Raw genomic sequence first — 14,176 nt, 5'->3', positions numbered from 1 at the left:
CCGATTGCTCATCCAAGAAGCCAGTGATTGTTGCAGGACGAATAAGAGTAATTGTATTTCAGAAGGCTAAAGATTCTTTGGACAGTTTCATAAACAAGAAACTAAACCAAATGTGATTTGGAGCATGGTTTGTTAAACTGTAGTTTAGTTGGTATGACAGCTACCAAATCAGGGTTGCAACAATTCGGGTGACCAGGAAAGGGCAACAAGGACACAAAATACTCTAGATCTCTGTTAAAGTCTGATTAAGTTACTTTAACTGGAAAATAAATATGGACTTGGAAGAAAATCCAACACAGGAACCAACAGCTGACTTCACAAGAGGCCATAATGTGGCTTGTTTGGATTTGTGTGATTCCAGACATCTTGCAATGCAACACTTCCCCCCACCCCCAGGAATTAGTAAAGATCCTTTGTTTTTTGCTAAGTATATATAAGAAAGCATCCCATGTAAATTGGCCTATTTTCTATGGAGAATAAATACTAGCTGACCTAATAAAGCTCCAAACGTATCAATAGTATTATCATTAGTATTATAGTATTATGTATAGTTTTTTTTATAAACTGAACTGTGATCATAAGCTTTTACGGCAAGGTTTGGGCACTAGAGAATGACTACTTCTGCTGTAGCTAGGGAAAATATAACCTACATGTATACAATTTGTATTCATAAAACTGTTTAACAAACCTTAACTAGTCAAAGATTTCAAATTTCATTAAGCTTTATAAATATATTAGTAGGTTAAGATTCTGTTAGTTCCTCTTGACTGGTTTAAAGAATATTTCAATATTTTGGCCGCCCATATATATATATTACTACCACTGAGATTCCAGGTGGACCTTTGGTGCAATAGCATTAACAAGGTTTCTTCTACAGAAATCTTTCAAACTTCATTGCTCTAGTCTAGCGGAAAGATAAATTTTCATAATAAAGTGGGAATTAATTCATGTTGCTCTTCAGGTTCTTTACCAAGGGATTGTAACTATCATTTTTTAAACAACATTGTACCCATCTTCCCTCCCTCCCTGGGTAGATGGATGGATGGATAGATATTCATAATACTATGAAAGTTTTTTAACAGCTAGCTGGGTGGTATATATTGATTTTAGATTTTTATATGCAAGACATATTACTGTTTCAAACATAACCTGGTCCCAAGCTATGAAGGGTGACAACACTTTGAATTGCACCCAGAAGCAAATCGGCAACTAATGCAGCTCCTGCAGGAGAGGTGATACAGGTGCACACCAAGGTCTATACAAAACCATGTAGGCTGCTGCATTTTGCACCAACTGGACCTTCTGGGTGTTTTTCAGGGGCAGCCCCATGTACAGCGCATTGCAATAGTCAAGACGGGAGGTGACTAGGGCACGAGTGTTGGTCCAGGAAAGGGTGTAACTGCCGCACAACCCACAGTTGTGCAAAGGCCCTCCTGGCTGTGATTGCCATCTGCTCTTCGAGCAGGAGTCGTGAGTCCAGGAGAATCCCCAGATTAAGCACAGGGTGTTTGGGGCAGTGCCACCCCATCCAAGACCAAAGATGGCAAGTCTCCATAGGCCAAAGAACCCCTAACTCAGAACCATTTTGTCTTGCAAAAGTTCAGTTTCAACCTGTTGCTCCCCATCCAGCCCCTAACAGCCTCCAGGCACTGCGAAAGGGAGGTTATGGCATCTCTTAACAGCCTTAACTCACCACAGATTGAGATATAAAGCTGAGTATCATCAGCATATCAATGATATCTCAGTCCATGGTGATGGATGATCTCACCCAACAGCTTCATGTAGATGTCGAATAGGAGCAGAGAGAGCACCAACTCCTGCAGGACGCTGCAAAGCAGTGGGTGAGGGCTGGATCTCTCATTTCCTATTAACACCAAATAAGAGTGACCTTGGAGGAAGGAAGTGAACCAGGATAGCATAGAACTCCCCACTCCCAACCCCCAAAGCCGTTCCAGGAGGATGGTATCAATGGTATCAAAAGCCACCGAGCGGTCAAGTAGAGCAAGGATGGAGGCACTACCCCCAATCTGGTCCTGCTAGAAATCATCAAAAAGTGTGACCAATGCCGTTTCTGTCCCATATCCAAGTCTGAATCCTGACTGGTAGGGGTCTAGATATTCCGTTTCATCCAGAAACCTCTGGAGCTGCCATGCAACCACCTTCTCAACAACCTTCCCCAGAAAGGGAAGATTGAAGACAGGTTGAAAATTATCCAACAGGGTGGAATTCATCGATGGCTTCCTGAGAAGAGGGCGGACCACACTTGAAATTAACACTTCAATCTGTACAATATACACTGTACAACATACAGTACCTTCAGATTGATATTTAAGAATTGGTGTCAAGCATTTTCTCTTTTTTATATAAACTGACCCTATTTCAGAACTGGCTTTTTTTCATCCCAAGAAGTGCATTTAAATAAACATAACACTGATTTCATTTTTTAAATAAAGCAAAGCTCAACCATATTTCTAAATGGAAAATATAATAAATTTAAACTGGCATACAAACTGGTTCTGTAGTTGCTGGCTGTCAGCTTGGCTATATGACATCCTTTTGTATAGCAGTTTCAAAATGGTAATATATTCATTTAAGATATGATTATAAATGGCACCTAGTGATGATAATAGTTCTTCCAGGGTCAGAGGCAGGACCTGAATGATGAACTCTGGACTTTTAGGAGCATCCAATTGGCCACTGTTTCAAATGGCACGATAATCTAGATAAGCATGCAATTTAACCTAGGATAACTCTTAAATTCTTACAGACAGCCATTCTCTGTTCAATGCATTCCTACAGTCTACAGTTTTGTTCCACTTGAAGAGGGTTCTTGGCAGATATCAAAGGCTTCTTTCCCTCTTTACAAGCCGAATGGAGAGAAAAAAAAAAGGGGAGAGAAAAAGAGTAGTTGGTTTCCCCCTCCAATTTCACCTGTGAACTGCAATGTCTGCTCTATGGGGAAGCTTGTTCTCCCTAAGCCAGATAGATCTGCGGATCAGCTTTTTTACATTTCTCTTGGGAGCTGCCAGGTAAGGGTGTGTGCGTGCGTGTGTGCAGGGCCACAGCAGGCGGTGTGGAAAGCTGTGGAACAAAACCAAACTTCTGCATTAAAAAAAAAGCATTTTTTTCCCATCTGCAAAACGTGGAGGTGGCTGGGATGCCTAACACAGATTAAAGGGACCTTTCTCTTCTCCTTTGGAAACCCACTTGGGCATGAAAGTTGGGGCGACGCATTGCGCCCGGAGATCGAATTTCTGCTCGAGCCGGCGGCGGCCTCGCTCGGAAACCCCAATCCTTGGGAATTGAACGGCAAATACCGACACACACCCCCCCGACCCTAACGCGCCTAGTAGCTGCTGAGCACCCTTCAGCCAAGCAGCGAGCCCCAGCCGGACCGCAGTTCTGGCTGTGCGAAACGGGGACGGGACAGAACGGGACGGGACATCACCCTGCCGGGCGGCAAGGGACGGTATCCTGCTGGCAGAAGGTCCGCTTCCTGCTCCTCCTCTTTCGGTTGTCGCTTTAGCCGGCTGCCTCTCTGGGCGAAGCAGAAGCTCAGCGCGGTGAGTTAGGAAAAAGGAATAAGCGGTGGCGGGGTCTGCTGAGCCGGGGAATCCCCCGGAATCTCGCCCGCTGGTGGGGTCCGCAGCTGAGGGCAGGGGACTCGGAAAGCAGGTCGCGCTCGCTCGAGTTTTCCGGAAGGGGGAAGATTGGCTTCTGGCGGGCCTTCCTAGCAGCCTTTTCTGACCTCAAGTAGTAGCAGCACGTCGCCCGGGTCTTCCACTCCGCCGCCTTCAAACCTGGGGGCGGAGATGGGACTGCGGAATGACAGAGTCGCCCCCGAGACGAGGCTTCCTTTTTGACTTGGTTTATTGTTTGAAGGTCGGTGATCTTTCCCGGCTCCCGAGACACTTGCTAGATGAGCTTCTGCCTGACTCTCTTACCCTTCCTTGCATTCGAGGTGCTGCCTAGAAAGCCAAGAGCTGGGATCTTGCTCAGCAACTTGTGGCCTGCCGTAGCCCCTCCCCCCCGTTTAGGTTTTGTAAGTGCTTGTGAGAATTGTGTGGAAGGCCTGGTTTATAAGGGTTTCTGGGAGGAAAGCCTGGGGGGGGGGGCGCTACGATGTTTTCTGTGTTTTGTTTTTTTTAAGTGTCTCACTGGTGTCATAAAATTGACTTCCTATGCAGTTATGTGCAGTTTGTATTATGGTGTGGCCTCTAAGAATGTGGAATGTGGAAACCAGGAGGCCACAACACAATTTACTTAGGCACCATAAGACCCTGGCAATCTAATGTTCCCCCTGACAACTATACTGTACGCTGGCTGTACCTTATTCCAATCTTATGGAATATGGTTGGAAACATGCAGAAGAGGCCCTCATCCTGCAGTGGCTAGACAATGGCTAAAACGATGAAGACCTTGGCAATCTAATGTCTCCCCCCCCCACAACTGTTACTGCTGTCTGTATCTTATTCCAACCGCTATATTAAACAGTTTTGTTGGTCCCTGATGTTCAGCAGAAAAAAGGTTTTCTTAGGAAATTTGAGAGAGAGCTAAAGTGCGCCAAATTTATTCTGTTTCTCCCTTTCTTTAGGGAAATATGATTACCGGTATATGAACAATCTCCTGGGAGAGATCTGTATCGTAGTCTTTGGGAAGGAAATGCATGCTGTGCCATTGGCTATTTTATCAGCTAATCAGTGTCTTCAAAATATTCTCTTAATAAAGAGAATAAACCCACCTGATGCCCCAAAATATATATTTTGATACACTGATGGCTGCTGCAAGTTAGTGGAGAAATAGTATTCCAGAAAAAGGGTTATTCACCAGTCAGAGGATCTTTGATTTAGAGAGGTATTACAGATTTAGTAAGCTGACTTGCCTGAAGATGTGGCCCTGCTGCTGCTATATTGTAAGTGAAATTATGCAGTGAAAATTATAGAGCTCTTACAAGTGCTCCTCAACTTACAACCATTTAGTGGCCATTCGAAGTTACGGTGTCACTGAAAAAAGTGACTTACAAATGTGCCTCACGTGACTGTCACTACTTCCCCGTTATCATGGGATCAAAATTCAGGGGCTTGTCAACAGGCATATTTGCAACCTTCCCAGCCAATTTCTGACAAGCAAAGTCAATAGAGGAAGCCAGACTGACTTAATTACCACATGATCCACTTAATAACTGCAGTGATTCACTACTAAACCATGGGAAGAATAAAAAAAGGTCGCAAAATTGGGTCTGATTCACTTAATACCTGCCTTGGTCAGCCACAGAAATTCCGGTCTCAGTTGTGGTCATAAGTGGAGGACTACCTGTATTTATTCGATAAGCTGCCAACTGATAAAAAGTTAAAGAGGATGTATTTAAAAAGGATCTTAAAACCTATCAGGACAAATAACTCCAGAGTGTGTTTGTTAGTATTTTCCTTTTTTTTTTTTTTGAGTCATTGGTTTTAAGAGTAGCTGTCTACCCAGCAGTATAGCTGTAATTCTTGTAGTTAATTATTAAATGAGAGGTTTGTTCCATGGATGGCTTTGTGTTTTCCATTAAAAAGTGTTCCATTAAAATGTGGCGTATTTAGCTAAACATTAGTTTGGGATAATTTCTGTGTGATAAAACTGTCTTGTCATTTCATATAAAACATGATTTACTCTCAACTACCACCCCCCCCCAAAAAAAATTCAAGCGCATCACCATAAAACCAGTTTCTATTTGGAATAAAAAAGTAACAAAAATACTTACAGAACATTCCACACCAAACCAGGTAAGATATTATACATGGGACTAAGAAGCAAAGAAACATGTATACAAAATATATGCTTCATTCTCTTGCATTTCTTATGCTACAGGCTGGTGCATCACTTTATAGCAGTGGTTCTCAACCTGTGGGTCGGGACCCCATTTGGGGTCGAACGACCATTTCATGGGGGTCGCCAAACCATGCTGTCCACCATTTTGTTCCCTTTTCCCTAGCTGTCCTACTCCCTCTTATTGGTGGCCACACCCACTTGGGGATCACCACAACATGGGGAACTGTATTATGGGGTCACGGCATTAGAAAGGTTGAGAACCACTGCTTTATAGCATATTTTTTTCAATTCTTTCAAAATTAAAAAATAAGATGGGGGAAGAAACAGAAAGCCTGGTAAACTGCAAAAAAGCTCTCTATTGTCCATGGGGAACGTAGTGAATATTCCAGAGATAAACTGATATACTGCTATGTGGCACCCACTTACTTCCCTTGAAGTAAAATGACACTTCATTACAAGTTAATTAGGTATGGTATGACTGATCTGCAGTTATTGAATGAAATGCTTCAAAATCTGGATGCCAGATACTGAAATCTTTTAAAGATCTCTCTGGTGGCAAAATAGAGGCAAGATTGCAACACAATAGCTTGTGCGTTATAGACTCCAGACATTTCTTTATTATGTGATTGACTTGTAAACATTTTGTCATATTTCTTTAGGAACTAATTTAAAGCTGGTATTCTGTAGTTATGTTTCCCCTTAAGTTCTGTAGCAGCATACCCTCTGCCTCTTGGGGTTAGCTGGTAATGTCCAAAGTAGAGCAATGTATCATCATTGAGAGTTGAGAGTGATGTGTGTCACAAAGAACAAAGTAGGACAGCTTGTTGTATAGAGAAAAATCCCCCAAACTCTGATACAGTATTATACTCTTGGCAATCACTAACTCTCTGGGAAGCAGAATGTTCACTATGTTGACATCCTACTTTCTTGTCAAGCACACTGCATTCCCTGTCAAGCTGTACCAACACATATCTGAATTGATTCTTTCTAGACACTATGGTTCTTCTGACATTGATAGCCAGCATGCAAGGTTTTGCCCTTCTTAATTCTGTACTTGAATATAGTTGTGATTATATTAATTAACTGGTAGTGAATCTGTTAATGTTTGTTCTAATTCTGAACTAGGTGGTTTCATTATAATGATGGCATCTCATTAACATGACCCAGCTGAGATTTATCAAATGTAGAATCCACACATATAGGGAAGTAGGTGTACATGTAATTGCAACATGCACCCATGCCAAAGTGCCAGAATTTATGCAAAATGTTGCAGTTACGTATACCCCTACGTCCCTGGAACACTCATGAGATTTTTTTGTATGGATCTTCCAGAAGATCAGTGCTCTTTTATAAACCATGTGTGTGCATATGTACCTATCAATCATAAATAAAGTCTGCTGACAGACTTAAGAAGGGGGGCATAATTAAGTGGGAGGAAAGTCTGTTGATGTGCTTGAGAACTAAATCCTGACTTACAGGATGGAAGGATGGATTTATTCATTCATTATTTAGATAAATTGATTTTAATGTGAGTGAATTGGATCCATATTTGTGTCTCAAAAATAAAAAGCATCTGGCTGCACAGTTAAGTGTAAAAGGGGCATTGGGTGAATATATTTGAAAGCTTGTACATTCCAAAAACCAGTTTGCCAGCTGGCATATTTTTCATTGACAGTGGAGATGAGTGGTAGATGTGGTTTTACTTGGGAAATTTGAAAACTAATCTTTTCCAGTCACACTCGAGGGATACTTCTGGAGTTCGCGAAGGGTGTCCTATTAGACTTCATGGAGAATAATTGATTGCTTTTTTTTATTATTCTGCTGGCATATGATACAAGCTCTGCCCTGAAACTGTTCTGCATCAAATCTTAAGGATAGTACCAGAGCTATGCAATTTAGGCTGGCATACTTTTCTGACAGCTGACAAATAGGAGACATGCATGTTAACATAGTTATGAGGATTGTGTGGTATTGTTCCCCGACAAACCTGGCCAGATGTATTAGTTTAGTTCTTCAATCTTGGAATCTACTCTGAGGGAACTTTGAAATTGAAGGTAAAAAAGCAATCAGTGAATACTGGAACCCAAGCAAAGCTAAAAAAAAAAAAATCTGTATCACTCAGGTGAGACTTAATTGGTTCAGGAAACTATTCTAGAATAGGACCTATCCTAGATAGTTTCATCATAGCAATCACAATAACATTTAGACTTATATACCGCTTCACAGTGCTTTACATTCCTCTCTAAGAGTTTGCAGAGTCAGCCTATTGCCCCCAATAATCTGGGTTCTCATTTTACCGACCTTAGAAAGGGATGGAAGGCTGAGTCAACTTTGAGCTGGTGAGGATCGAAGTCCTGGTAGTCAGCAAAATCAGCCTGCAGTACTGCATTCTAACCACTGCACCATGACAAATCATCATGATCATCATGGTCATCATCATGGTCATCATCATCATTTCTGAATTATAAACCACCATGGATCCTTTGGAAATAGGATTCATTGTATAGATGACTGAATGCACACACTACTTTGGTACCTGAAGTGAATCCAACACCTGAGGGTTGCTATTTGTTTGCTCTGTGTCAGCTCCTGATAGTTGCTGATGTGAAATATGAAGAGGACACTTGAATCAGTCCCTGCCACAACATGCCCATTGAATCCTAATTCTTCATGGTTAATGATAGCTTAAATGAGTGGTGTTGGAGTGATTTTTAATTTTTGATATGTTAAGACTAAAAAGAACGTGCATTCTTTGTTAATATTTTTGTTTGTTGAAAGTGATTGAAAATTTTGCCTTCATTTCTCAGTGGTTTGTCACGAATTTAGCAGTGAAATTTTGTAGAAGAGGGTTCAGGGATTGGTTCCTGTTTGTCCTGAATTTCTTTCTTCTGACTTTAGCATCTTCTGGGTATTTGAATGCTGTTTCTACTGTTCCTATCTTTTAACATGTATATAAATTTGAAAAGGTCAGTTGCATATCCAGCATCTGAGTGAGGATCAGTGACAAATCTCTGTAGAACTTTACAAGATAGTTTCAGTGGTGGAGGAGGCTACCTTTTTAAAACTTTCCCCAAGGTGCCATTTGTAAGTGGAGCATGCCTTTAGTTTAGACTATCAAGGTTATGGGTTATGAAGAATTTTGCATGACAGTTACAAACTAAAGGAGTGCTGCTGTCATTACTGGTCTGTAGTTCTGGTTCTTTTACTGCTCCAGGAACATTTAGTGCTTGCATGCTTGAAAGGATTTCAGAGCTGTCATTGTGATGAAATTTCTGATCTGCTGATTGATGACATTGTCTACTTGCTAGTTATAATAGCAACAGTCCTCTCTGTAATTGGATCAGCATTGATCTAGCTCTGGCTATATCTAATGCCATAAATATGGAACATTTCTGCATACAGCTCCATAAACACAGTACTTTATGAACATTTCATTCCTAGCCAAGGGAGGAATGAGGCATTTTATCTCCTGCAGTCTAACCTTGTGCTACAATTACTATAAATTGCACTGGTTACTACAGATGACAGTTTTATTATAATTATTTTTAATATAATAATTAAGAGTCAGTATAGCAATGTAGATAGTTAGGGATCCTAGGATCGTCTTTTTACTTTATTATGATGCATACTGAATAATTTTGATATTGGCTTTATTACCATATTTTTGTGTACCATAGATTTATATAGGAAGCACATTGGTTACCACATTGAGTTTAAGTCACTATTAAGTAAGACTTCTGTAAATCAATTAATAAGGGGGAAAAGCCAAAGAGTATGTGTGCTTAAGTATTAAAGTCTCTTTCAAGACAAGATTGTTTTCCGATGATTTTGTAGACACAACCTTTGCAATATTTTTGGCAATACTACAGAAGTGGTTTTTGGCTGCCTTCTTAGAGATTATTTCTTTGACTTTGCAAACAAGCTGACAGCGCCAATATTTCTTAGTGATTTCTCATCCAAGTTTTAATCAGATCTTCTTGTATATGTAACCTACAACTCCTCCTCCTCCCCCCTCTCCTGCTTAGTTACAGGGTGTACTTATTTGTACTGTGCTTGCCTGGTCCACAATGTGAAGCTTTCAATGTATGCTCCTGAGATTAGGACTGAGAAGTGGCTGGTCCAAGATCACCCAAAAGGCTTCAGTTTGATGTAATAGTTAAGGCATTGGCTATAGAGTATACTGGGAGACCATGTTTTTCTAGACCTGCCTTATACACAAAGCCAGTTCGATGATCTTAGGCCAGTAACTCTCCACCTTAAGCAATGGCAAATCACTTTTGAGAAATCTTGCCAAGAAAACTTCCAAGACTTATCCAAGATAGTCACTAGGAATTAACATTGACTTCAAGGCACACATACAAAATAATAGATATTAAGTCAGAGTCACTGAATTATGTTTTCAAAAGTACTTGAGCCTGGGTTAGAATGATTATATTTTGATTTCATTACAACTATTTCTGATTGGAATCAATGTTATTATATTTCATTGGTGTAGCTTAAAAGAAATATTTGTAATTGCTATGGCAAGTCAGAGAGAAGATTTTGCTAAATAATCCTGGTTGGTATTTGTGTTGAAATTGGCTCTTTATGTTGCTTTGCATGTTTATAGTTTATGTTGCTTTGTATGCTTATGGTAACCAAAACTTTTGCCTTTTACCAATGCACATCTCACTTATTTTTGTTGTGTTCTTCCTCTCTCTCTTTTTTGTAGCAAATAACTGATGAGGGTAAAAGACCCATCAAAGATTATCCATGATAAAAATAAGAGACAAAAAAAGGCAAATCAGCATCAGGATGAAGATTCTTCAGATGATATTACAGGTGAAAAATTACTACTATTACTATAACAATGAGGATACTATAAAAAAATTAAAAACCCAAGAAAAATTACACTTTGAGAGAAAGGCAGCATAAAATGTATTAGCCTATACAAGAGTTACACTTCAAACTGGAGAAGAAGGTGAGAAGTAAGTAGGAAGGTTGAGGTGAAGGAGGAGAGGGGGTGAGTGAAGAAAAAGAGGGAAAGATGTACCGGTAAGTTGGTTTGAGGTGGGATGCGGTTTGGGGGGAAATGGGTGGGCAAGACCGAATGTGGTGTGTATCAATTTGTTTTATTTTTTTATCTGAAGTATTTGTAAGATTATGTATTGTAAAGTTGAAAATAAAAATTTTTATAAAAAGAGTTACACTTCAAACTATATTAATTATTACTGATGATGCTTTATGTGGGATAGATGTTGAATTCTGTGAGGAATCTTAAATCTTAAGATCTTAAATCTTAAACCATAACAATGTAGTTTTTTATGTTGTAATGATAAAAATATATTCTTATTAAATGTTTCCTCCATACGTCCTCATATACGTCTTAATCATTTGACTCTTTTTAAAAAAATGTTCAATGTAGGATTAACATGCCAGCATGTGGGTCAGGCAGTTGACGTCCATCATGTGAAGCGAGCAGTGGCTCAAAATGTTTGGTCAATATGCTCAGAGTGCTTAAAGGAAAGGAGAATATACAATGGTGAACCAGTAATGCCTTCTGATATATGGCTTTGTCTCCGATGTGGCTTTCAGGTAATTAAAATTATAAAGTAATAATTTATACCTCATTCCTATGGAATAAATGTAGCATTTGAGGATTATGAACTTCACAAAAGTGTGTTAAAGAGAGACAGAAAAGAGATTTTAAAACACTCATGCATACTGTGGAAAAATGTATAGAAAGTTTTCATTCTTTCACATTATTAGAATTGGAGATCAGCTGTGGAATGGATTCCTAATGACAAGGAGTTTCTGAACCAGTAAAAAAGACACATTTTTAAAAATATACAATGCATTGTTAAACAATGGAATTAACTGCCCCCAGATATGGCAGATGTACTCCCTGTTGAAGAAGAGAACAGAATTCTTTGTGGGAATTTTAACATACTTTATAGGTACATTTTTGATCAGGATTTTAATTGTTGATACTTTCATGAAGTATTTATTATTTTAATTTTTAGTATCAATTCTGATTTTATGTTGACTTTATTTTATGATAATTGTCCATAAAATAAATATGTCATTGTACCTCATAGTGACTGTGGTTCACTCATGTGGGTCTTAAAGGGGACTAGACAGAATCTTGACAGATTATTCTGATAGTCATGCATTTCCTCCAGAATCAAAGGCAAAATATTTAAATATCAATAGTAAGGGAGCAGAAACAGGGATATTATTCTTCAGTTCATGCTTCTGAGCTCCATAAAAGTATCTGGTTGTCTGTGGCATGATACCGAATGCTAGATTAGATAGGCCTTTGGCCTGCAGTCCTTATCTGATATGAATCACTCTTTGAGAGAGATGTGCAGTCTCTTAAATTTGATAAATAAATGTTTGTTATCTAGGTCACAGAACATCGCAAGAAAAATTATTTCTCTATGATACTGGTTATTTGTTGTGGAAATGGCTGAGTATGAAGGAGACAATATAATGTTTTCCACAATTTGCACATTCAGACAAGCTATGCTTGTTGAAATATGTTAATGTCCTGTTTTAATAATAATAATAATAAACTGATGGGTCTGTAGGTTGATGTAGAGCAGCGGTTCTCAACCTGTGGGTCGCGACCCCATTTGGGGTCGAACGACCATTTCATGGGGGTCGTCAAACAACGCGATCCGTCATTTTTTTTCCTCAGCCGGTGCAGGGGGTAGCGGCGCGCATGCGTGCTGCGCAGAGGGCGCCGCAGGGGGCGCCGCCGCGCATGCACGCCGTGCGGGGGCGCCGCCGTGCATGCGTGCCGCGCATGGGTGCATGGGGGCACCGCCGTGCATGCACGCTGCACAGGGGCGGCGCACATGGAGCGCCACCATGCATGAGGTGGCGCATGGAGCGGCGTCGTGTGTGAGGCAGCGCAGGGGCAGCGCATGGGTGCCACCACGCATGTGCGCCATGCAGGGGCGCCGCCGCGCATGCGTGTCGTGCAGGGGGCCTTATGACCGGGGTCGCCGGTATAAAAAGATTGAGAACCACTGATGTAGAGTATCCAAAGATGCTTTTTCACAAGGCAACTGGACTTCCTTGTTTTTTCTTTGAAGATGTTTCGCTTCTCATCCAAGAAGCTTCTTTAGCTCTGACTGGATGGTGGGGAATGGAAGGATTTATACTCCTTGCAGACAGCTGGTCATTTGCATTCTTTTAGAGCAGGGGTTTTCAAACTTGGCCCTTTTATGACTTGTGGACTTCAACTCCCAGAATTCCTCAGCCAGCGTGCCTGGCTGAGGAATTCTGGGAATTGAAGTCCACAAGTCATAAAAGGGCCAAGTTTGAAGACACCTGTTTTAGAGAGTCTGTAGAGTAAAACATACTTGCTGCTTTCATTATAGAATATAATTATATCTTAAGATTTTATCAATGATCTTTAGGGCTGTGGTCAAAATTCAGAAGATCAGCATTCTCTAAAGCATTTCCAGACTGCACAGGCGGATTCTCATTGTATTGTAATCAATCTTAGCACATGGATCATATGGTAAGCTAATTCACATTTTGAGAGAGAAAGTTTTGTACATGTAAAAGTAAATATATACAGTTGTACATTTAAGTGTATATAGGTGAACGTGTACATGAAATGAAATAACATTATTTTAGTTGTTAAGTAGCCTTAAGTATGTATACCTCATAGTTTCTGCAAGTTGTTATTACAAGAATTTTAGTTATGAATAATTAAAGATACAAATTGGCACCCTTTGGTAATTCTGTTTGAAAATGTGCTAGAATTTATATTGTTTTATTTAGTCATTCTCGAGTTGGTTAGACCAAATTCTTGTTTCTTATTCATGTTTTTTTCAGTAAGTCAGACTAATTTATATACTACTAAAACACTCATGCCTGTAACCTTTAACTGGTGAAACAGTGCATCATAGGACAATAGTTTTTTGAACCAAAATACATCAAATAGCTAACTTATAGAATGCATTCAAAATCTGGGACCCTTGACTCCTATGGGATTGAACTTTGGCAAATTTGTGGTCACTTCAGTGTTAAAGTGCTACTGCACCACTGCCCAGAGGTTTAGTAGATCAATCCTGCCATGGTCTTCTGGAGACTGGGTAGGCTGGTTATACCAGGGGTTCCCAACCCCCAGTCCGTGGACCAGCACCGGTCCACGCAAACAAGCAAAGCCCCATCCGTGGGATGCAGGCAGTATGTGAAACCACGCCTCTTCCGGTCCGCAGAAAAACCTCTCTCCATGGAACCGGTCCCTGGTGCTCAAAAGATTGGGGACCTCTGGATTATACCATTGGCTGCCAGAGAGCAGTCAGCCATGGTCAGACTGACAGGAAATAGGAAGTTGTTTCTGTTCCCACTACCTTTTTTTTTTTTT

General features: G+C 40.4%; 1 protein-coding gene across 2 annotated transcripts in view; it reads left to right on the top strand.

Moving 5' to 3' along the window:
- Positions 1-174: 174 nt before the first annotated feature.
- USP45 (ubiquitin specific peptidase 45) overlaps positions 175-14,176 on the top strand; it is a 53,700-nt gene continuing 39,698 nt past the window's right edge. The window contains exons 1-4 of one of the 2 annotated variants that reach the window (XM_039356054.1): positions 175-3,563; positions 10,523-10,632; positions 11,216-11,385; positions 13,218-13,321. In XM_039356054.1, the coding sequence (XP_039211988.1) occupies positions 10,533-10,632; positions 11,216-11,385; positions 13,218-13,321 (374 nt within the window). In that variant the 5' untranslated portion in view covers positions 175-3,563; positions 10,523-10,532. Of the gene's footprint in view, positions 3,883-10,522; positions 10,633-11,215; positions 11,386-13,217; positions 13,322-14,176 lie in introns of both variants that reach the window. The other variant, XM_039356055.1, reaches the window with a different exon arrangement.

This window comes from Crotalus tigris, unplaced genomic scaffold (genome assembly GCF_016545835.1).
Source record: "Crotalus tigris isolate CLP2741 ecotype Arizona unplaced genomic scaffold, ASM1654583v1 scf7180000018784.18638703518:1950463, whole genome shotgun sequence".
Classification (NCBI taxonomy): Eukaryota; Metazoa; Chordata; class Lepidosauria; order Squamata; family Viperidae; genus Crotalus; species Crotalus tigris.
The sequence above is the reverse complement of the archived record's forward strand: the minus strand, read 5'-3'. Positions and strand labels throughout refer to the sequence as shown.